The sequence below is a fragment of the Pempheris klunzingeri genome, chromosome 7 (genome assembly GCF_042242105.1).
Source record: "Pempheris klunzingeri isolate RE-2024b chromosome 7, fPemKlu1.hap1, whole genome shotgun sequence".
NCBI lineage: Eukaryota > Metazoa > Chordata > Actinopteri > Acropomatiformes > Pempheridae > Pempheris > Pempheris klunzingeri.
The window spans coordinates 20,739,659-20,764,414 of record NC_092018.1 but is presented as its reverse complement, the minus strand read 5'-3'; the positions used below and the strand labels follow the sequence as shown (position 1 = coordinate 20,764,414).

Below are 24,756 nucleotides of genomic sequence, written 5' to 3'. Positions count from 1 at the left end.
AACTCAGGAAACCAGGGTTCATGTCCTGTGTGAAACTTAGCTTATGTAACTAACTAATGTAATTATTGTAACCCAAACCACCATCTTTTCCTAAACCTAACCAAGTAGTTTTGGTGTGTAAACCAAAAAAAAACTGTGACATTTCAGAATTGCTCGCAAGTGCGTACTTTACCTTACCATGAAAAAGGTCCATTTCACCTGCGGCAAGGTCAATGCCAAGGATGTCAGTATCTGACGACCGTAGAATGAGAACTGTTTGAGTGAAAGGACAGCTGGAGCACTGACAAAGCAGAGGTATTTGATGAACTGGGAATGAGAACAGGTTGCATTTTTCCACCTTAAAAGTTTCTATGGAGATTGCTCACCACCTGATGAGTTATTTTCAACATTCTCCCCAAAACAAATGAAAAAAATCTGAGTGACTGAAATGTCAATTAGATGGTTATGCAAGATCGTGATGCCCTGGGATCAGGGCCAATAGATCCAGATGCTTCTGACAGGATAGCCCTGTCTGTAAAAGCAGTGCCGGCACAGTCTATTCCTCATGACTGTCCCTTTCCTCAGCCCCTCCTCCTGTACATACTGCTGAACGTTGCCAATCACTCAACCCTTCAGATGACTGTGAGGGGGCAGCATGGCTTTACAGGCATTCTTTTCACCAAAGAGTTTTTCAAGCTGTGACCACACTCACATGATTTTGAGGTAATACCCAACAGCAGAGCAGACAAGCAAAGACAAAGCAGCAGCTCTGCATGCAGAAAAATAAGTAATTGACTTATGTAAATAGATAACATGTTGTTTACTGTATTTTAGCGAAGCTATGCTGGTAGTTTTTAGACACTAATCGCTTTACTAGCTGTGTATGAAGCTTTAAATGTTTCTTTTATTTCCCTTTTGTTCATCTTGGATGAATCCAGTGTATAATTGGAATGCTGGATTGTGGTGCTCAGGGGTTAAAAATGTACAAAAAAAAAGAGATGAACGAGATTTTCCTGTTTTTGCCATTTGACTTGTAGCGTATTTAGAAATAAAATCACTCTTTAACTTCAGTGCCATTCTTGTTCTTGTGATTACAGTACTGTGACTAGTCAGAGATCCTTTTCCCACTGATCAGACTGGGTTTATGTTGGGTACACTTCTTTTTACCAAACCAGTTGACTTCTGAATATTCTTCTGACACTGAAGGCCTCAACATACCAGAGGTAGAGGTGAAGAAAAGACATTTGAAGTCACGATTAGGACTCAAACTGTCTCATCTCAAATCCAGTATCCCCCCTATCTGCAATTCAGCATGTGACCCCCCAGGGTATAAATTCAATCCCAACAAGACCAAAAACAACAACCAAAAACCTTACACGTTCCCGAACTATTTCCGCCTGAAATCTATGCCCCAAAAAGTGTTCAAAACTGGAGGCAGACGTTAAGATCAGCCAGACCTGCTGCGCTGGTTAAAATGATGGTTCACAAACATGTGTGTATCTTTTTTCAGCAGATCTCCATCCTCCCCAGGATACATCATTTTCTGATCTCAGCAACCTCATTTCCTCTTTCATCTGGGGCAGCAAGCCCCCATGGGTTGGAAAAGCAGTGCTATAACTCCCCAAGAAAATGGAGATGGCACTCCCTCATTTGACTAAATACTAGTGGGCTTGGAATGTCAAGAAAATTCTACATTGGACATTCAACCTCATTCATGCAGTGATGCTCACACTTTTAGCTATGAGGCTAATCTGTGGTTTCTACTTCCATTATCTACCAGTATTAGTACAAATACCACAGTTTTCCAAAAAAAACAGACTGCCAGTACAAACATTTTGCAGACATTTACCTAGATCCACGGAACTTAATTTCAACTTCTACTAGAGTTTCTGTCAGGCTGAGTATGGAGGCAATGTGTCTGAATGAATGCACAAGATATTCAGAATATTTCTTTTTGATAGAATAGTGCAGTTAAACATGGTGTCATTGTTTGACACGTCGACTCAATGTGAATATCAGATAGCTTCAAGTATTGAGACATGGAGAGATTATAACATTTTTGATTTCATAATTGTTTTCAGTTGTAAATTGTAAGTTGTAGAAAATAAAAAGAAAAGAATAGTGTGCATTTTTCAAACAAAATTCAGAGGATGTAAGAACATTTGCTGTCTCTAAAAGTGACACGTGGAGAACAGGAAACTCCTATTCAGCAAATGCAGGCAGTTGAACTAATGCAGTCTAGTTGAGTGCAGCATTAAGGAGGTAAAATGGGGTAAAGATTGGTTAATTAAGGCTGAGAACCCTGATGTAATTAGGAGCAGCAAAGATTAGTGGCCACTGATGGCACAACGAGGATTTGCAGGTAATAGACTTATTATTGGGGCTGGCTGAATGTTACTTTATACCTCTGAATAAACAAAAACAAATTAGGAGCAGTCGTCCAATAATGGCTTATCTTGTCAAGGGCTGACAGAAATCCATGCCCCTATAACACAGTGTTAATTTTATGCACCACTGACAAGCACAGTGCAAATCAATAACACTACTATAAAAAAAGGTGAAGCATCAGTCTGCAGTGAAGGTGTTGGATGGAGCTGTGAGCAGACAGAGAAAAACGTTGAGAGGCCTGTGCACAGTATGATACATCCAGAAAGACTGACACAGCAGGAAGGGAGTAGAGAAAGATGCACTTGGAGATCAGCATAATCTTTTTCAATGGAGTCCTGTCCTGCAACTGCTGTGTCAGAAAGTAATCGGATCACCTTCTCTGTAGACATGTACAGTGTATGTAGTATCCAAATTACAACCCATGTGTGGCCTTAATTTATACAGTCCATGAGTTATTTCAAATTAAAATGATGTTTGACTATATTAATACACACAGTTACACTATTGTAGAGGTTGGCTGTTACTATCACCATGTTGGAATATCAGTAACAGGGGATCCTCTGCACCAGAGCACACCCTAGCTGGATGATGAGTACCATGGTGACATCTCATCCAGTCAGGAGTGCTTTATCAATGTGAGAATTTCAGGCTTTCCTGTTAGAAACGCATAAGCGTAATCTGATGTGTGCAGGTCGTAGGACAGTTCTGGAGCAGTTCTATTCCCTGGGAGCTGAAATAAAGGGATTTTGAAAGAAAAAAGGTCACGGCCTTGTTGAACCGATCAACCTTGAGTAACTGGCAAACCTCAACAGGTGAGGACCAATATTTCACACCACTGCTCACAGAATCTAACCAGAACATTTAAGATTTCCCTGCTTTTCATACATATATGAGCAAACATTTTCTCTCAGCAGAAGAAAACACTGAAGCAAAGCAGACTGAAGTTCAATAAGACTGACAGACCAATGCACTACAAGATTTACAACTGAGCGGTACAAATTGTTCAGACCAAGGCCAAGCATATTATATCATTTATATAGCAAATCAAGGATGATCATCATTCCCTGACAATTTGTTTTGTGACCAGGACATAAAGTCAATTATTTAAAAACAATTTAGATACAGTTTGGTAGCCATAGCCTGTTCTCTCTCTATATTTATTCCTAGATATTCCTGTAGTTATAGTTATTTATCCATAAGTCACATACCTGCCCACGGGGATGAATTCACTTGTGCTTTGGATCAGGCTTTAGTAAATACACCATGCACTTCATTCTCATATGTGAACATCTTTGTCAGACACCAATTGCTTCTTGTTCTTGCGTAATAACCCATGCCTATCAGAAAAAACAGGGGTGCAGGTTGTCCTATTTGCTCTGAGTGCCCATTGATTGTGATGGTGACATTTGACCTGGGCAGTGGAATCCTCACTGGATAAAATCACCTTGTCTGTTAGGGAGGGATTTGCACTGGTGATCTGAACGACTGGATGCTGCTCTGTCAATACCAATTAGCAGCTACTGCGCTCGCCTGCAGACGCACAGCCCCTGACAGACATCCAAACCTAGCTTAGCACAATAACTGGGGGCAGGGATACAGCGTTCGCTAGTTGGTACAAAGTGTGGGCACCGCTGATCAGCCTCAAGCAAGGCACCAAGCCCCCACACTGTGTCATGTGAGAGCCCCATCACTTTAACATCTTGCCACAAAAATGAATGCATGTGAATGGGTCCTGTGTGTGCATTTGGGTGTGTTTCATAGGCATTCTTTTGTACGCAAATAAATACAATAGCAATACAGAAGATGTAATTTTCCCATTAATAAAGTTCATGTTCTTCATCCAACTAGGTCATTCAACTGCATCTTACGGTCTTGTGAGTTGTCATTGAGATGGGTATTTACCATATTATTTCATTTATTTGTCAGTAGGTATTTACCTACTGATGAAGGCCATGAAATGCATTAGAAAGCTCCAGAAAAAGGTAAGTAGGCGATCTTGATATACATGCAGCTTTATGGATCAAGGACATTCCCCTCATAGAGAGACTCCTAAAACCTTTAAAAGGAGACATATTATACTCATTTTCAGGTTCATACTTTAATATGGGGGGACTACTAGAATATGTTTCCATGATGTAATCTTCTGAATCTGATACTGCTCACTGCTCTTCTCAGCCTCTTTAGAAACGCTCCATTGTAGCTGCTGTCTCCTTAAGGCCAACATCTGAGTTCCTACATTTTAGTTTTACCAGCATTAACACGATAGCACCAATGGCAGACAGTGAGATGGTTTCAGGGTTTTCAGGTGGCAGCACAGTCAGCCTGCTGACAGGCTGGAGGAGGCCTCATATTCAACAGGCCCTCCACGTGATGTCACAAGTGGGGCCAAATCTAAATGGAGCATTTTCTCATACTTTGAAAATCTCCAAATGGGCCAAATGGTCTGTGTTTGTATAGCTCCTGTCTAGTCTTTCTGACTACTCAAAGCGCTTTTACATCACATCCTCATTCACCCATTCACACATCATTCATTCAGGAGGAATCTAAGTTGGAGGAGACTGTTCTTTCACACACTGAAGCTGCTTCAGGAGCACGTTGGGATTCAGTGTCTTGCCCAAGGACACTTCGATATGCTGACTCATAGGAGCTGGGGATCGAACCTGCGACCTTCAGATTGATGGACGACCCTCTCTACCTCTGAGCACAGCCGCCCTAGGACCAAGGACACATTTATGTTGAAAAAAACAAAAACTGCTGCTTGCACGACATGTGTCCTTTAAAAAGTCTCCTGGATGATGTCAAACCAAAAGTAAGAATCAGCAGCAAAGAAGAATCATAAACAATTCAAGCAACATGGCTCTCATTTACGCACTTACCTGGTGACACTATTCTCATTTTGGGTATCTTTTAGATGTGAATGTGCACGACTGTGTGAGTGTGAACTGTGCGTATGAACAGGGAAGTGAATGGTGAAGTTTAATATGAGCATTCTATCTGATGGATGACGACAGAATCCGTTTGGTATTACATTTCACATATTCTACTGTATGTGTAATGTATGAGGACACAGTCAGAGGAGTGGAGGCTGTTATAGCAACCTATTAAAGGCCATGATTGTGGAATCACACTACGTGCACAATTATTTTAGTCCAGAAAGAAGTGGCCTCTTTAAAAAAGGAAGCCAGTTCAAAGAGAGAGAGGGTTAAGAAGATGTTGCTTGTCTAAGCTTTCTTTTGCTTGATCAGTTCAAGGATATATTGGGACTTTAGAAAAACAAAACGTGTAGAATATATTATGATGAAAAAATGCGTGGACATTAACATTAAGACAGAGTGAGGATGAAAGGTGAAAGAAGGCTGTCAATTCAGCAGAGTCTGAAGGTCACAGCAGACAATCACAAGCAACCTGAACGCAACTGTGTTCTGTCAAATAACACACTGACCGCCGTGACCAGTGGAGCAAATGGAGTGTTTTGCCAATAGCTTTGTGTGATGGGAAATACTGTTGTCTAAATAATGCAGTCTGCAGAGAAGAGTAGAGATTGCTCCTCTGATCATCACATTGTTCCAAATAGTTCAAAAAGTCAGTTAACTCTTTATAGGGCACTCATTGAAATACTTAGAAATTCAAAATTTCAACCCTAGACCATTACTGGACTTTTTTTTTTTTTACTTTTGTGAGTTTTTCAAAAAGATTTTCAATTCCATGGTGAAAATCAAGTTCAGTGAAGTCACCATGTGGTTTCTTGCCAGTCTGTCATGTAGCCTGATTGTTGCTGATTGGCTCGGAGAGATCTGGTAGTTCTGCTGCCTCATGGTGAGGCAAGGGGGGGCATTTTGAAGTCCCAAATATGGTCCCTTGTCCCATAAAGGGTTAAGTAGTATTTTACTAAGACACTTCACAAGCAGCTCCTAACGACTGGATTAGTTTCTACTATTCTGTGTATAGATTCATTAAATCGGTCCAACAGAAGGGTCGGAATTGCGACCTGTGCTTCAGGAGCGAGTTTGGGTTCAGTGTTTTGCTCAAGGACGCTTCGACATGCTGACTTAGGGGGGTCGACTCGCCGACTGTCCGATAGATGGACGACCCACTCTACCTCTGAGCCACAGCCGCCCCTCCCCAGACATAGTTGCTCTATTTTCTGCTGGACCAGTTCAAACACTTTTTGTACCTACCAGTCATTTAGACACCAAACAGGGTCCATGTTTAAAATTCTCCTCTGAGTTTTCCTTTAACAATGTGAGAAATGACACAACATGACTTCTGTAATATTATATAGGTCACTGTGTTTCAGCTCTGTATTTAACATTCTTATGGCCTACTTTGAATTACAAATCTTATGAGGAGCTGTCACCTGATAGATGATTGTTTGCTCCTGAATGAAGACCTCAGCCCTGTGTGCACCTGCCAGTGTGTCCGCTGGACTGGACGATATGGAACATTTAATATGCAAATATGCTGAAAACACACAAAGAGGCAACAGAGGCTGGACACTGATGACTGTCTCTGCAGCTAAACTGCTAACAGCCCAACAAACACAGGTGTGGGTCTGTTTTGCCTGACAAATCAATGGAGACAGAGCCCGGACATGGTTGCCTCTACCCCACAACACAGGAGACACAACTAGAATGGACAAACCTTTTAATCACTGCTCTGTCTCTCTGCCTGCCCATAGCCTGTCTGTGGCTAAGACCAAACACCACCTGATACAAACAACACATATTAACAACTACAGTTATGTGAGCAGATTAAATGGGGGCATGGGGACGTTGTTGTCTTGAACAGGCATATTGTGATTAGCGATGAAGCTGCTCAGCAGTACTTAACTGACCTCATCTGGTTGAAAGTTTCCAGTCTGTTGTAGCAGCAGTAATGCAGGGTGTGGTCAGGAGTACTGCATCAGTGACCACACCTAACAGTGAAGTCATGTTGTGCTGATAAACTACTTCTACATCACTGCAGTAAGATGAGAGTTTCAACCACGGGATGGGAACAAAGACTTCAGCTGAACATTTCAACTTAGAGCTAGTTAAGAGTTAGTCGGCTGGTTAGAGATGAGCTGGTGAAGACAGTGAAGTGTTTAGCGGTGAGGAAGCTCCTCACACAACGTTGGACAAACTCTGTCAGATGAACTGGTGAAATAAACTCCTACAACATCATTTCAAACTCTTCATTTTCCTTAATTAACTTTCTATAATTCCTCCATGAAAGACGTCCCCTGGTTGTTTTGGTCTCTCCTTTGGATGCTCAGTTAGAATCATAATAATAGTCTGAACTGATTCTTTCAGTGGACACTCTCCTATAAACTGTTTAAGTGATGCCATTACAGCCACAGTATGGAACAGCAGCCATCGCATTCCCGAGTAAACGGACATTTTATAAAACTATACACAGAAAGCACCACTGCCCGAGCTGTTACTCAAGTTTAAGCCACGAGTGTTATATTGGTTAACTGGTTTCAACCATAATAGTTCATTTCACAGGGCTCTGTTAGGACAGAGGCTGACAGGTAACTAGGCTTCGAGACAGATGTGAGAGGAAAGCTCCCAGAGGAGGAGCTCCTCCAGCAGCTGAACACCTAACAAGCCTCCTGGCCACCTCGATGAGAGCAACAACTGCTGCTTCATTCCACCAATAATTGGGATCTTGCCTCTGTCTGCCATCCACTGCCAGTCAGAACCACGCCCCACTTAAAGATTCGCTGCTCCGACCTGTGTGTGTGTGTGTGTGTGTGTGTGTAACTTCCTCTGTTGCTGTCTTTTTGAAAACCTATTACAGCTGTGGAGAGGCTCTGTTGTTGCAGCTCAACATAAGGGTGTTTTGGCTGATCTTCCCTTCCTCAAGATGCTGTTTTAGGATTTGGATAAAGGATGGAGGTTTAAAACTGGAGTCAGGTCGAGGTTACAGTAAGGGTTTAAAATTAGGGTGGAGGTGTCCTCCTGGATTGCAACACATGATAAATTGTCATGTTCTGTGCTGTGTGGCAGGTCAGACTTCAGATGGGATCCAAATATCAGATCATTTACTTTTCTACATACAGTAATTTTGTTATGTGGTGACGTTGTATGAATTGAATGGAAATGCCACAAATTCTAAATGTGCACACTTGGTTGTGGTAGGAAGATTGGAAGATAGACACAAAAATACTTTGCCTTATATTTAAAGCGTCACGTTGGCTGGCACCTGATTACCTCTTAGATCCAGGTCCGGGTTAATATGACCTGTCAAGGATTTCTATTGGCAATTATGGCTCTAGTCTGTCTGGTACAAAAACAGAAGTAACGTGGCATTGATGCAGTTCTGCAAAAGCTTGTATGGAGATCAGAGTGGAGGTTTATGTTTACAGGGACCACTGTTTCCTGCCAACAGTAATGATGACCCATGACCACAACCATTACTAAGCTGTGACCAGTTTTTCACAACCTGTTGCACTTACCCTGACCAGATCTGCTGGATATCTGACATTTCAGAAGTTCAGCTTGCCTGTCAACGCCTTTAACAGTCACAGACAGGGCCATCATATGGAGACAGGCAATCATTCACGCTCACACCAACAGGCAATTTAGAGTCACCGATTAATCTAATCTACATGTGTTTGGAGTGTAGGAGGAAGCTGGAGTATCTGCAGAATCCGTTCTTACTCCATACTACTGAGGCTCAAACCGCCAGCAGATTCAAATCTGGAACCCTCTTGCTGTGAGGCAACAGTGCTAACCACCGCACCACCGTGCTGCCTCCTCAGAGCAGAGTGCCTTCGCCGCAAGCTGGAGCCATAATACACGACTGCTGATGATGTGGCTCTCTGAAACAGAGGAAATTACCAACCCATATAATCCTGAAATAAAATACCGTCAACTGATAAATGGATTTATATTGCATGATGCTCAGATCGAGGAGGAAGATTCTACCTGAAATTCAGTTTAAAAAAAAAATGTTAATATGTAATAGTTTATGTTAAAAGCTGAAACGTATATTGAACATATTTGTGGTAACAAAAAGATCTTCTGATAATATTATATAGAAATTTAAATACCGATGTTGCAAACACATTTTTCACGTTTGTATTGTTACTTACATAACAGGTTTTTCTCATTTGAAACAACAAAATGTGTATCAAGACTCCAACCTTCAGAAATGTCTAAATTACCTCAGGTTCAGGATTACATCATTATTAAAGGTCTGGTCTTGTTTTCGTCGTGCCTGCTCTTTGACAGCCAGCAAACAAACACCTGAGGATGGTACTGACCTTAACTTAACCTCAACCTTCACTGAGTCCATGTTTGATGGTTGAATCTGATTTCCCAAGTTGACTTTTCCCCCCTATTTTGCCTCTGCTTTCCCCACATTCCCCTCCCTGCTGTGCTGCGCCTGCTCTCCAGTTGTCATCTGACCTGACATGTTGGGTGTACAATGATTAATTTGGCCTTGTGGCCCCGAACTGTTTCACAAAGATTAAAAACAGTATTTCGCCGTAGCTGACAGGGGGTCATTGTGGGGATATTACAGTGCTCCATTTCTCTCACATTTGTGATTTAAGAATCAGTTTTGCAAGTTCAAAACTTCCAAGTTATTATTTTCTACAAACAAAGGGCTAATTTGTGGATGGTGAACAAAAAGCAAAGTGTTTTTGGTAACTCAATAGTAGTTTGTCCTCAGAGGAAGAACATCTACTGACTGTTGTTTCCTTTACAGGCAAATTTGACATTGCTGTGATTGATTTTTTTTTTTTATTTGTCAGAGTTCCTGAAGAAAAAGAATTCATCTCATACAACTAGACAAGATGCACCATACTAATTTTTCATCAGCAGTCCAAACCACATTTGGAGAGCAACTTGCTCTCGGTTTCACAAGTATTGGTAGTCTGTGGCAGATGTCGCTGACTGAGGCTGTACTGCCCTCCTGTGGAAGACGAGAGGAGCCTTTTCCTCTTTGGTGATTCCTCTTCCCACAAATGAAAATGTGAAACAATCCGATTGGGCCAAGAATGATGTGTGCTCAAGTACGGGGCTCCGGGGGTCTTAGATGGCTGCAGCACACAGCCTAATATTAATATATATTTTGGAATGACTCTACAATACAGTACAAGATTACTACAAATCAACCTGAAGCCATATGAATAATTAAGAGTAGGTTTACTCTCAGGCTTCCTCACGTTTGAAAGGATGCAACCAGGCGAACATTTCTTGAATTGTTCCTGAGTGTAATCACTTCCCTTGTATCAGTCAATCTTACATCATTTCTCTGATCTGCCTCATCTACCAGCTGTATTCCTCACCTGGTCCTGGTGTCAGCCAATATTGTTATTACATATATTACAAATATATTCATTTGTTGTTCATTAGAGATTATGATTTCACACATGAACTAGAATTTTTCAAATCATGTTTTTTTCAGAATAGCACATACGGCAAAATGTAATAAATATATTTTTTTTAATGAGCAATGGCACAGGTGAAGGTTAAATCCTTTTCTGACTGCCTATTTATACATGTAATTGATGGCGTGATCACTTGAGAGCACTCCTACAGTGTCCACTTCATTGAAAGAAGGAATTAGTTGCTTGAATTTTTCACTTCTTCTTTTCACTTACATTTTGTACGTTGCCTCTTTAAGACACCCTTAAGAGTAATTCTGTGAAGTTTGTTTAAGCAACAGATTTTAAGTGAATAAAAAAGAAAACTTTTAATCATAAAAAACACTCACACATGATACCACAAGTCAAAAAGCTGCAAGTTTACAGATACAGGAAAACAAATACAATTTTGTAATAAACCGTCCTGTAATAAACTGAATTTGAAGCAAACGAAAATCAGTACTTTTCTCAGAGCCTGTTAACATGTTTAAGTAGAAAGTGATCTGGATTATGTTTCAAAATCCGGAAAGTATAAAAAAACATGACATGGGATCACATGGATTCCTGTCACCACCTTCTGCCTGCAAGTGAACAGAGATGGTGTTAAAAAGTCTAATCAGTAATTTCACCAGAGTGACCTCCTTGTAAACACTCCCCACTGTTCTGTTGTTTTTTTCTGAGTGAAGGTGCTTTTAATGTGGAAAACAATTTGATTGTGTTGATTTTGCACATTTATACTTTTTTCCCTACTTATTATGCTATGGTTACTAAGGGTTGGTCCACCAAAATTAACATTTTCTCACTAACCTAGTGGTATCTCTCCCTGTGGTTTTATTTATCCAGGCTTTGAGATATGTCTACGAGATTTCTCAATGAAAGTGAATTGAATTCAGGAATAGTTTTACTGGCAGTTTTCATAGTACTTCCAGACAAGATTGTCTCCAGCCTATGAACTTCCCAGTGGGATAATGACTTTGTGGATATTGAATTCTTTAAATGTCATTTTTTCAATGCACAGACCAAATTCAGTGGAGACATCTAGAAGACAGAAATCTGAAAACCTGTTCAAATAAACCCAAACCTTCCCCATAACTAAATACCACCACAGTTAAGTGAGGAATTTTTTGTAATTTGGGCAAACTAACCCTTATCACAGTCTTAACATGTAAACTTCAAACTGTCAACATTCATAATAGCATAATATTTGAAAAACACAGACACTGACCTAAAAATATTACAGTCTAACTTTTAAATCACCATCTGTATTTCAGTTCCAGATGCTGACAGTGTTGTTTCCATGCGTCAGTGTTTGAATTCACTCTGTCTGTCAAACCCAGAATAGTGGAGTGTAGGTCCCTGAGATTGAGCTCCTCTTAACTGGAGTCCACATACACAGCCAGCAGTCCAGATAATGTAGGTGTGATACAGTAGCTGCCCTGTTTATTCTTCTTTATGTTACCGCTTGCTGTCAGCTGTGAGAAAGTGGGATTTAGTGTAGGTGTTAACACTGCGCAAATGTTCATGTTATTTCCATCTATCATCCCAAACCAACACAGCATCATCAACATACAACACAATCCAAAAATAGCTCAGAGGTCAGAGCTCAGAGGAATTACAGAGTAGACTTCCAAATGTTGACAGCACATGATGCTTAAAACCAACAAAACTGGTGGTTCTTACGTTTCTGTTTGTGTAAGGACCAAACAAATGAAATACATGTTAATTAGTGAGCTTTAGAGGCGTTAGTAGGTGTGTTTTTGAACTTTGGACAGAGCCAGGCTAGCTGTTTCCCCCGCTTCCAGTCTTTATGCTAAGGCTACGTTAACCACATCTTGACTCCAGGTCTGTACTTAACAGAGACATGAAATTGGTATTAATCTGAAAAATCTCACTCTTGGAAACACTTGTGCGAATTAGACTACATTCTGAACTATTCCTTTAAGTGTATTTCTCTAAATAAAACAAAGTCATGTTAACAGCTTACCTAAGCCAATGAATTGACTACCCACAAAGGAAAGGAATTTGATTTGGGAAGCACAGTAGCGTAGGGATATGGACCAATTCTTTTTAACCTAACACAAGTTTAACTATTATTGCTCTGACTAAATTACAAAGGAGTAAAGGAACATTTTATGATGGTATGACATGTAAGCTGCCCTGTAACAAACCTATTCAAAACCAGGTCCAAGTACTGACTGACAGCTGTTAGAACCAATGAAAACATTTGAATTACTGACCTGTGTTCTTCCGTGTTCTCATTAGTGTGAATAAAAGGCAAAATGGGGCTTTAGAAAGCCAGCACAGATAACAGTATAAACAGACAGAAACAGCCCTGTCCAGGTGTGTGAGGAGCTCAGACACCTTTCACAGTCAACAGTCTTTTCAAATCAGTCTTTTTCTCAGAGGGGCTTCCTATTTCAACCCATTCACTCATTCATTCACTTGCATGGATGTTGTGTGAAATGTCTTGCTGAGAGCAGGGAGTCCACACTCCTCTTCAACACGTCCTGACTCTGCTCCATGCTAATGAGGCACACAGTTCAGGTCATTCAGGCCAAAATAGGCTCAAGTCAGATTTACATGTATGTGCACGCAAACAAATTGGTATAAATGAAGAGTTCAATGTTCTAAATATTTCCAACACTGGAACAAGTAAAGCAGCGTTACAGATGTTTCTTCCTGCCAAGAAAACCTCGGCAGAGCACAGGGTTATTAAAATATTGCTACACCTACGCGAGCTGTTCATGATGAACAGCTCGTCTTAAGGTCATAATGAATCTGGACATCGAAATACAAAAAACACTAATTCAAGTTCCCAATCACTGACATAAATAACTCATGTGAGAAGTTTCACTGATTCCACTCACTGCGTGAGAGATTTTTCTAAGGAGGGGGCAGACCAAACCATAGATTTAACTAAAGCTAAAAATATTGCACCACACCAGAGCTAAACCAATGGAAGATATTAGACTAAACCAGGGCTAAAACACAGTGAAATATTAGACTAAACCAGGGCTAAAACACAGTGAAATATTAGACTAAACCAGGGCTAAAACATCAGAGAACATTAGCCTATTGCAGGGCTTACTCACTAATATTTGCCAAATGTTGAAGTCATGAAAACCTCTGGAGAAATGACTTTTTGCTGACATACAATGTTGCCCTTGGCCCTCAAGCAATGTATCGTCCTAGATAGGAATGAAAATCCCATTTGCAATTGAAAACCCCAAGGGCAAAAACAAATATGCCAGGATAGAGTTTTGTACTTGTGAAAATGTTCAGCCCATCAAAGTGCTCATGTATACCAATTTGGGTGCTTCTGTGTAAAACTTAACGTGCCATGTACATGTGCACGTAGTCTGGACTAAAACAGCCACAGAAAACAGGCCTGCAAAGGTCCAGTGAGGTGTGGCTCAGTCTAGTGAAATGATATCTGATATGCCACTGTCAGTCCCTCCTCCCGCAGACGCCCCTCCTCCTGTGATGACCCGGGTCTCATGGATGGAGCTGGCAGAGTGGGTGTTGGTGTCGTAGTGGCTGCTGGAGGAGGAGACCAGGGCTGAGCTGGTGCTGGCCGCTGCTGCGCTTTGCATGCTGCTCGTCAGGTTGTCCAGGAACATCTGTGGCCGGTAATGCTGAGCAGGAAAAACAGGTTGATCGTTATCAACATCTTCCAGATCGGTTTCTACAAACGGTGCATGGCTTGGCAGAAGTGTGTAACAAACATACCTGAGGATCTGCTTGAATTAAGGAAAACAAATCCAGACCTGCACATAACAAGTGGAAAAAAATGATTATTAAAAGTACCACATAGTGAGAAAGATAATGGTTACTGTTATCCCATCTAGTGGACTCACTTTGCATGTCTGTGGGAATGGTGGCCAGGGTGGATGGGTGGAAGGGGACTGCATAGTCAGCAAGTGTTGAGGTCAGATATGACGGGTCCAGGGCCTGGACATTTGGCACTCGCACAGTGGGCTGGTAGGTCAACACCCTGAGAGAAAACAGCAAACTCTGATTACATGCTTTGTGGAAACAGTAGTTCCTCCAACATATTAAAGCTTTTACCATAACTGCATGGCAACAGTAAAATGAAAAAGTGTAACATTGCTGTGGATACTGTAGACCACATATGTCAAACTCAAGGCCCGCGGGCCACATCCGGCCCGCGATACAATTATATACGGCCCGTGAGATAATTTCATGTGACTATTAAGAACGGCCCGTCGGTAAACAGCACTCCCACCTCTAATACTACAAATCCCACAATGCACTGAACAGCTGCCGCGCTAGTCAGGACCCGTGCAGCAGCCCCTCCTCCCACCAGGTATAATGACACACCGATCAGCGGATCAATGCCTCGCTCAGCGATGTTACAGCGACGCTTATGGCGCGTTTCCACTAGAACCTACTCAGCTCTACTCGGAGTAGGTACTAGTGGAAACGCGCCATTAAGCTAGCCCCCCCCAAAATAAATGGCTAAACGACAACTGGACTTTGAAAACAGAGACTTTCAAAGCAGGTGGGGGGCAGAATTTTACCTGTTTGTCGATATCGGAGGTGAACCTGTGTGTCTTGTTTGTGGAGCTGATATGGCCATAATTAAAGAATATAAATATAAGACGACACTATGAGACAAAACATGAGGATAGTACAAAAAAGAAAAAAATTATTTAAAATTCTATTTATTTTATTGAGGAAAAGTTGTTGAAGTTTGGCTGTTTACATTCATATTTCTGGATAATATATATATATATTATATTATCATATTATATTATATACTATAATAAAAGAGTCACTATTAGAGTCTTCGCTAAATGTTGAGCCCGTTTGGCCTGCGACTTAGACCGTGTTTTACATTTTGTCCCTTTCTTTGATTGAGTTTGACACCCCTGATGTAGACCATTGTCACTAATACATACAATACTCATAAAGATGATATTAAACCCTGATTTAGTTTGGGAACACGGTTGGTTCTGTCTATTATGTGAAACAACAGAGAGAGGCTTGCTCACCCCTTCGCATGCATGTCTTCGCTCTTGGAAATGTAAACGCAGCGTTTCTTCAGTGGAGGGTCTGTGTCCTCTTCATCATCAGAGGAAGAAGAGCTTTCCAGAGTCAGATCAATCACGTCAGCCTTCTTGGTGGAGCTGGGCTCCGTAGAGTGGGGGGCCACTTGGCGCAAAGGAGCTGAGGCTAAAAGGACAGGGCTAGTGTTATCTCTTATTTCAACAAATCCTACGAAAAGACCAAAACCAACAGCGTGCTGTCTGTTTCCCTACTCTGTCTGTGGTGCTCAGCTTCAAACCTTTTGATTCCCATTGGGGCTGTCACAATCTCAAATTTTCACCACACAATTATCATGGCCAAAGAATTCAGGGTAATGATAATGATAATCACAATATCTATCTGTACATTTTTACAAATAAACCGATAAACAAAAGATCCACAGGGCCGAACAATACAATTGCCGCTTTTCCACTAGCACCTACTCAGCTCGACTCGACCTGTAGGGTTTTCCACCAGGCGATAGTACCTGGTACCAGGTACTATTTTAGTACCTACTCGGCCAGGGTTCCAAGCGAGCTAAGTCGAGCTGAAAATGTCGTATGATGTCACCAGACTGCAGGCCACTGATTGGCCAGGGAGTGACGCCACTGGATGAGTCATGAGAGCGACTTTTTTAAAACCCTGGAAACGTTTTTATTATTTCTGTGAACGAGGTAAACGGCTACACACAAACCAAACGCTCCATGTCCGTAGTTGTGTTTGTGTTTGTGCCGCATACAGATTACGCCGCTGGAGTTTCGGGCCGCCTTGCTATGACGACCCCACCCACTTTGAGGTGGTACGCTACTGTGATGGAAAACGACCCAAACGGAGTCGAGTCGAGTCGAGTAGAGCGAAAACTGTGTAATGGAAAAGCGCCAAATGTAATCACTTGCAGGGAGCAGGGGACAGCTGCCTGCTAACCACTCAGATATACACACTGTGATTTAATGTCCACTGGCCATGTCGTTTCATACTTTTCTCCTCTTCACATTTTACACATACTCTGTGTATGGCAACGTTCAATGAAGAAAGACGAGCACATTTTGGGTGATAGTGTCATCCATGCACTAGCCATATCTTCATACTAACAGCATTAGATGACCTGAATCGTTGGCTCTCTCTTGTTTCTTTGACACGGTCTAACAAATACCCAGGAGAGAGCAAATATGGTCAAATCTAGTGTCATGATAACTTAGTTTGAACACAACTAAGACCTTAAATGTAAAATTTCCCATTTTTTTGGCTAGCATATAACTGTAATTTACTTTCTATGCCTTGGCAAAATCTTGGGAACAATGGAGGCATAGGTGGTTGAACACCTTGGCGCTATCTGAATTTGTGACTGCCTCAGCCTTTGTTACTCACAGCTGTTATCTTTTCTCATGCATATCATGTATTTCAGCTGTGGATGAATACACATTTGATTTGCCTCAGGATGGTGTTTGTGGGATTGAGTCTAAATAAACTACAGTAATGAAGGAACAAGTCACCCAGCTCACACATGTGTTTTTAGCATTTTTGGACAACAGTAAGGCACACAGAAAGAAGATGTAACCCGCTTTGATACACACAAATACAATACAACCATGCCCGGGTATAAAGATGATACTTACTCTCAATCTTTGGAATTGACTGAGAGGGGACCTTGACGGCCTCTTTCTTTGGTCTCATGGGACACCAAGTTCCATCCTCCTGGAATTTGATTTCATCTACATCTGAACAGTCGTTCAGGATCTCCAAGAATAAACTGAACAAAGAGTAAAACACTTCAATAACCAATATACAATAATTGTACACCAACGAGTCACACAAGCAAATTGACTTTGTCAGCTTCTGATCCATTCATGTGTTTTTAGGTCCCAAAGTTTTCATTGCCATGATCCATTAAAACTTCCAAGTTTAATGGTGAATTTTAATACACGCGAGCATGATACATTTGAAAAATGACACTGAAATGGTGCCTTTCTAATCTATTATCTTGGTGTTAAAATTAGGGATGTCTCAGTCAACTGTTTCTGGCCCTAATCCTCTAACACTGGCATCTCCAAAACAGAGTCCAATCTGATATTTACCTAAATATGTATCTGACACATTTAAGTAACATCTAATACACGCTATAGAATCTGAATGTACAATTGACTCAGCAACAGCAGGTCATATTTTGCGTGAAGTGGTTGAATTAGTTGAACTAACCCATCAATGATGAGACTCTCGTAAGCGGCCTTCTTGTCACACACAGGACAGATCCAGGTGGGTTTCTTCTCATTCATCTGCAGGTAGAGGGCTGCATCGAAACACTGCAGGTGAGAGCAGGTCACTGCCCTGCACGGTACCGTCAGCCGCATCTTACCCAGCTGAAGGACAAAACACACAAAGGTCAGTCAGAACAAGTGAATGAAGAAACTTGTTGGTTCCTTGCACAAACGCAAAGCTGTGGCGCATTTTTACAGAAACACTGCTGAGGTCTTGCACTTCAGAATGCGTTACCCATATGAAAATAGTATGTCACCAATATGCCACTGTCCACCAGCAGTTACTGTGACATTATAGACAACAACTCATTGTAAGCAACAGTCACTGATGTGATGCTAACCTCGTGGAGCATGCCTTAAGATAGAGTCCGACCATTAACAGTGTCAGTGGTAGAATGACATATCGTTTTCACGTGCCATATGCTGGTTGAATAGCAGCGACATGCCACTACTCAAAGACTCCCCTGTACTTTCCCTGATCTAATCCATGGACACAATAGTGCACCGATTTTGAGGGGACTTCTTATCTCTCTGCCAAGTTTAATTTATGGCGTCAAAATAGTTTGAAAGTTGGTGTAATCATACAGATGCTCTATTTACCGGGCACATAAGTGAGACGCGAAGGCTTGTTGTAGCAATTTCACTGTCTGGATCTGCTGTCAGCTTCTCTTTAACTGCAGGGAGAGGAGCACAGAGGAAAAGAAACCATGAATGAAAAAAAAAAGGCATCAAATAAACCAAAATCAACCTCACTGATCCAACCCACAGATCCAGCCCTCAGCAGGGGGCAGCCCCACACTCTCAAAAAGTGTTGATCCCTACCCTTTAATCTAAAAATTCATTTGAGCCTCATTTTCATGTTTTCTGTGTTTGAGGGAGCTACATAACATCCAGTTGTAAATTACAATGCGGAGGATGGCAAAAAGTTTAAACATTTTAACTCTGGGCCACAATGCCTCTGCAGTTACCGGCCTAAAATAATTTCACCATCCTGCTCTAACCCACTAAAATGACATTTAGTGTACCGTCTACTCCTTGTCTTCTCACAGAGCCATTAGAGCATACACACCAGAAACCTTGTGGAACCAATACTGATGGGTACTCTTCAGGTCAGGTCTCTCACCTCTAGTCAAGTGGGACTACCTTTAGTTACTGCTGCTGCATACCTTCTAGTGTAGAATGCTGAAATGTTGTCATAGTGGTTTAGTGTATAGTTACTTAGTGCTCTGGAGTGGTCTGGGTTTCTGATGCCCTTCATCCTCAGCCTCTGCAGGAGCAGCGGTGATGTCAGCTGCCGCACCAAGTATACAGATACAGAATAGGTCTGAAAAACAACATGATAAAACAACCTTAACAGAGAAGTCACTGTTACTGTCCCAACACATTCCGCCCACCTCGAGGACAGGAAAAAAGAAGGGAGAACACAAAAAGATTTCCAGTGAGGTTTATGTTCTCACTTTTCCAATTTCAGGTGCCCATGTCACTGAGATCTGATTGGGTACTGCAGAGGAGAGTCGGACAAGGGAGGTAATGTTTAGAGGTCTTCCTGGTCTTTTCTGTTCCACACCGTTTTTTGGTGGCGGGGCATAACCCTACGGGAATAAAATGCTTTGTTAGTGTTTTAATAGCAGAATACTTCAATTGGATTGACTTCTTATTGATACTGTTCATGGAGTAAAGCAAACACTTACTGGCAAAGGAAAAAGTTTCCCATTGACCTTTATACAAAGACTGTTTGGGTAATTGTCTTCTTGAGGGCAACTTGTCTCCGACAAGCAAAACCTGTAACATACAGAGAAACATTCAAGAGCCTAAATACATATTTAAAAATCACACGCGCAGACTGTTCTCTCATATTAAAAGTTCAGATGATGTTCAACAGAACCGTTTGATGATACTGAAGCGCTATGCTCTGAATCAGTGTTTCCCCTATTTACTATACATGTTTAGTGGTTTCAGTATACCAGTGATGGCAAGAGGTGACACAATCATGTAGGAGGGTTTGGAGTCATTCAGTTATTTAATATCAATTTAAAAGAGTTTTGCTTTGAACCATTTTGCTGACTCGATACTAAGAGATGAAAGTGTCTTACTAATTTCATTCTTTCAGATTCTAAGTTTTTAAGAATTTCAAAGAATCCCAAGATCCATCATCCACAGGTCAGAAACGTTGAACATTCTCACCTCAGTTGAATTTGAACCATATAGTCCCTTCTGCCACCAGGTAGAAAGTCCCTGTAAGCAAACAATGTTAAACAGACTTTGTTGATCATTGATCACAAACATGGGCGTCTTTCCTCAGTAACTGTGGATTAACAAACAACTGTGCAATTAACAAAAAGTCCTACCTGGATATGCATACTTCTCGAACTTGCTGTGGCGTCAAAGCAAAGATAAAATATTTTTCTTGGTGGTACCTCTGTGCAGTACTCGCTCCTAAAAAACACAATTGATGACACACATACACATAGTATAATTAATGATCTCCGTACAGAGCATATTTACATATTCATCTATAAGTCTGCATTTCTTTTATGTCTCAATAGAGTAATTCATCAAAAAGTTTCTCATACATTCCCCCCATTAACTCATTTCTCATTACTTTCTCCACATTAACTCATCGGTTTTACATTTCCATGTTTTTCATTCTGCTGTGTTGTAATTGCCTACAGGACTCACTACAAACCAGGTGATGTGAAGCAGTGCCAAGTCAGATACATCAGAGCTTTCAGAAAATCTTTCAGTTAAAATTAGGACTTGGAGGTTGATGGGAAACTCCTGTATGACATTAATGTGGCTTAGAGCCTTTGATCAGCCATTTCCAGGGTGGTAGTATTAACAGCATTAAACACATTAGCAAGGTTTGGTTTTCATTGTTAAAAAAGGAGTAAAAAAATGCTTCTTATACTCAGTTTAGTTATCAAACTCTTATGTGGATCACAGCTCACAGGGTGTATTTGAAGCCTTCTATTTATTGTGTGACATTTTGCATTTATTTAACTTCTCTTAACAACAAAAAATAAAAAGTAAGAGATGACAAAGTATCATGAGTTGACAACTGTTTGGCCTATTCATTTGCAGACAGCATGTGCAACATATTCCACTTTCTCTTGGTTATTGGGAGCTGCTTTGAGATTAAAATATATAACGTTCTTATGGAATAACATAAATAAAAATCTAGAAAAGAAAAATTAGAATAAAAGCTAAATGTGCACAGCACACCAATTCAATTTACAGAACCAACGCAGAGCCTTTATCAATTTACTTTAGAGTGTAAGAACTTCAGAGACCATAAAAACTGCAACATAAAAAAAGCTGTATATGTGTTATCCTTATAACAAAAACAGACAGAAAACACCACAGACCTAGACTTGAGGGCTTGATTAGGACATCCAGCACGTCATAGAACGGCAGGGCCTTCATCTGCACATCAGGGTGGACAGGGGGCATGAGAGGGGCTGGCTGCTGGAGATTCATGCTGGTTTTGGTGTTGTGGCACACGGCTGTTTCATCAGTCAACAGTCTGTGTTACAGGACCAACTCCTGCAAACAGAGATATCAGTGGTCACTATAGTTACCCCTCTCTGAAGATCTGACAAGAAGTCACTACACAAGCAAGAACATAAATGAAGGACTCACAAGCACAAATGTGACATTTGCAGGGCAGACATTAACTTTTGTCAACTACATAAAACGACTTATGTCTCTCCCTGACATTTACGGCCTTTCTGTGATAACTCATAATTGTGATTTGATACTGAGCAAAATAGCTACTGTTAAAAAAAACTCAGCAGGTCTCTGCAGAGCTTCATTCTAACATTGAGACACTGATCATCAAATTACACTCCTTAAAATATCCTTAGGCATACAAGACAACTAGTTCTGACTTACAGACAATAACTACCTCATCTGCAAAGAACTGTCTCAATCCAACAGCAAAATAAGAAGAAATGAGTGAACTCTTCTTACCCTTCCATACTGTTCTCATGTACAGATTTATTTAAGCAAATTGTTAAATCAAAATATGGAAACATGACAAAGCACATAACAACGAACAAATGTTATTGGATAGCAATGAAAGAGGAGCAGAAGAGAGGAATATTACAATGTGGATTGCTGATCTACATTGGTGATCAAGGAAGAATCTCTTTACTGAGGGCAAGGCACTGAAATCAAACTGACACCTATCCACTGATGTAATTCCAGCTACAAAAGAAACAAGCTCATTTCCCAAAATGCCTGAATGTCCGTTGATGATTGCTCAATTGAGAGCAGAACCCCATTCAGACTGATAATAGTCCTGTGTCAAACAAACGTTGCCTTCTCACACACTTCAGTGAGAGCACTGCATTGTTACAGCAAGGGGACAAAGACTGAACAGCTCCTCTGTGCATTGTCAGAAAATAGTGCCCATTTACAGTATACTGCAACGGATGTATGAGCAAGTGGGTCAAAGTTCAACGTGCACTTGTATATAAATAAGACTTTTTGTTAGAAACCACCACAAATACTGAGTAGATTAGACATAGATTAGATATGGTGGACAAGACTCACTTAAGTAGCCTAGAACAGATATTTTGTTCACACCCAAAACACTGAATTTTCTGGTCACAGATTAGCTGGGGGGGATCCAGCGTCCCTTGACCAACATTACTAACGTTAAAGTCTGATTACCAAACACGTTATCAAGCTACTAAGCAATCAATCGGCGCGGATAATTATTCAGCTTTGTGTCTGACAGGAGTTATTCACGTTAAAAAGCACTGTTTAGACATAAGCTGTACAATGTAAATGGTAAGTTGTTAAACACAGGTGCTTCATGTCTATTCAAGCTGATGGGGCACGGTCCCCATTACTTTTTATAATATATAGTCGTGGTGTTTTTATACTATGGGTCAAAGGTATTCTTCCAATTATGTCGTGATATTTCAATACGTTTTCTCCCCTTCCTTTCTCTATGGTATTGGTTTCTTCTAAAAGAACGCTACCAGCAGGTAACACTGTTGCACACTGGAGTAAAAAGACTACAGTTTCATATTGTATTTTGCTTCCGTGCTTAGTAGAGCATCTATCAAATGTGTGAAAATGAGTTATACACACTTAATTGCACTTAAGAAATATAGGCATAGTATGCAAAACAGCAGACTTGCACCAGTTAAAGTTAGGAGCCATCCCTCAGCCAGGTTGTTGTGTTTAGTGTATTCTGTTTAGCGTTAGGAAAGGAGAGCAGTGTGGATCTTACAGCACCCAGCAAATAGTTTCTACCTCTATCACAGTTTGCAAAACACTGAATTCCATTTGATGCCTCCAGGTGAAGATGCAGAGGAAAATCTCCTCAATCTTAAAAAAGCCCAGGCTGTCCTCAGTCAGGAGGCTGATAGAGCAAGATGGGTTAGCAATTATACTGACAGGCTATTTTTCCATGTATGTAGGTTTAATTGAAAGATGTGGTCCTTCTTTTACCTGTGGCTTCATTCTCAATTCATTTGCACTGTGAATATAAGGAGGTCTTTCTATGTGAATACATGTCCCTCAGAAGTTTTAGGTCAAGCAGACAGGTCATGACTCTCTTGCAGTGGCAGTGGGGATGGATGCTAGAGTAGATTTGAGTGTATAAAATGAATTCCCTGACTTGCATGACGTCCCTGGTTAAACAGCTTAAACACCGACATTAAATCTACGTTGTTATATAACAATGTGATCAATAAGATCGTGACATTAAAGCACCCTGACGCAACGTAACGTTTGGCTTTGTGGGTGGATGCTCACCGGCGTGTCACCGATTTCATAGAAGAATGAATAATATTACTTAAAGATTACGTAACCGATTTGAACACATGCGTACTAAGATTATGACTTAGTAACTAGACGCAGTTATAACAACAACACAATTCAGTATCCGCAGCTAGCTGCAGCGAGCTAACAGGGTTCCTATTAGCAACTGGCTAGTCACAAGCTGTTAGCATTAGCATTAACGAAACGATTTGCTCCAAATATGCACATTCCCGCCTGGCAGCACCCTGTCCGCTCCGCCCGTCTGCTACACACGTCATGTGTCCACCAGTTTATTCGGTGCATGTTATCGCTACACGTTAAAATATTCAGCGAAGAAAGTCACAATCAGTGTTTTTCTTTTCGCCTACCCGAAACTCCTCATTCTCCGCCATCTTGTTGTTACGGTCGTCCCCCCTCAGCGTGACTACTTCCAGGTGACGCCACACCACACCACGGCCAGCGGAGGTCCCGGACAGCACCTCTCCACTGGATAGTGGGATAGGTTGGTAAACTTCTCAAGACTACACCCACTACCTCTCCCCCAGTGACAAACCCAGAATCAATGAATGAGTGAATATAATTTGGGTTGAATGTTTGACCACTGGAGACGGCAGACACCCTCTCTACTTTTAAAACTAGGCTAAAAACCTTCCTTAGTGATAAAGCCTATAGTTTAGGGCTGGCTCAGGTCTTGGACCGGGGGACTTCCCATGATACACTGGGCTCCTCTCTCCTCCTCATTAAGGGACATAAGGATGGAGACATCCTTATGTCCCTTAATGTCTGTTACTAACTTGCTATCTTCCCCCGGAGCCTTTCTGCGCTTTTCTCATCCCTCAGGTTCCTGTGGATTCTGGTCCTGGTTCTCCTGCTGTGGTTCTCAGGTTCCTGTGGATCCTGGTCCTGGTTCTCCTGCTGTGGTTCTCTGACTTCATGAATCACTGCTGCGGATCG

The 24,756-nt window shown here is 41.2% G+C and overlaps 1 protein-coding gene across 1 annotated transcript; it reads right to left on the bottom strand.

Annotated features, from left to right (window-relative positions):
* Positions 1 to 13,784: 13,784 nt before the first annotated feature.
* On the bottom strand, positions 13,785 to 24,241 carry pias2 (protein inhibitor of activated STAT, 2). The gene is made up of 14 exons (XM_070833821.1): positions 24,171 to 24,241; positions 21,393 to 21,570; positions 20,376 to 20,463; positions 20,212 to 20,262; positions 19,719 to 19,809; positions 19,485 to 19,619; positions 19,246 to 19,351; positions 18,628 to 18,701; positions 17,969 to 18,129; positions 17,389 to 17,522; positions 15,739 to 15,919; positions 14,581 to 14,717; positions 14,453 to 14,490; positions 13,785 to 14,358 (listed from the first exon to the last, which is right to left on the bottom strand). Exons 2-14 carry the CDS (start codon positions 21,502 to 21,504, stop codon positions 14,137 to 14,139), a joined length of 1,530 nt encoding a protein of 509 aa, XP_070689922.1. The 5' UTR covers positions 21,505 to 21,570; positions 24,171 to 24,241; the 3' UTR covers positions 13,785 to 14,136.
* Positions 24,242 to 24,756: the final 515 nt, after the last annotated feature.

Bases quoted from the DNA above. Each gene is read 5' to 3' on its own strand.
- pias2 (XM_070833821.1), bottom strand. From the start codon at position 21,504: ATGAATCTCCAGCAGCCAGCCCCTCTCATGCCCCCTGTCCACCCTGAT. The intron at 14,718-15,738 runs GTGAGCAAGCCT...GTTTTCTCTCAG, and splicing joins GAAGACATGCATGCGAAGGG to GGTGTTGACCTACCAGCCCA. The intron at 14,359-14,452 runs GTATGTTTGTTA...TTTCCTGCTCAG, and splicing joins TAATTCAAGCAGATCCTCAG to CATTACCGGCCACAGATGTT.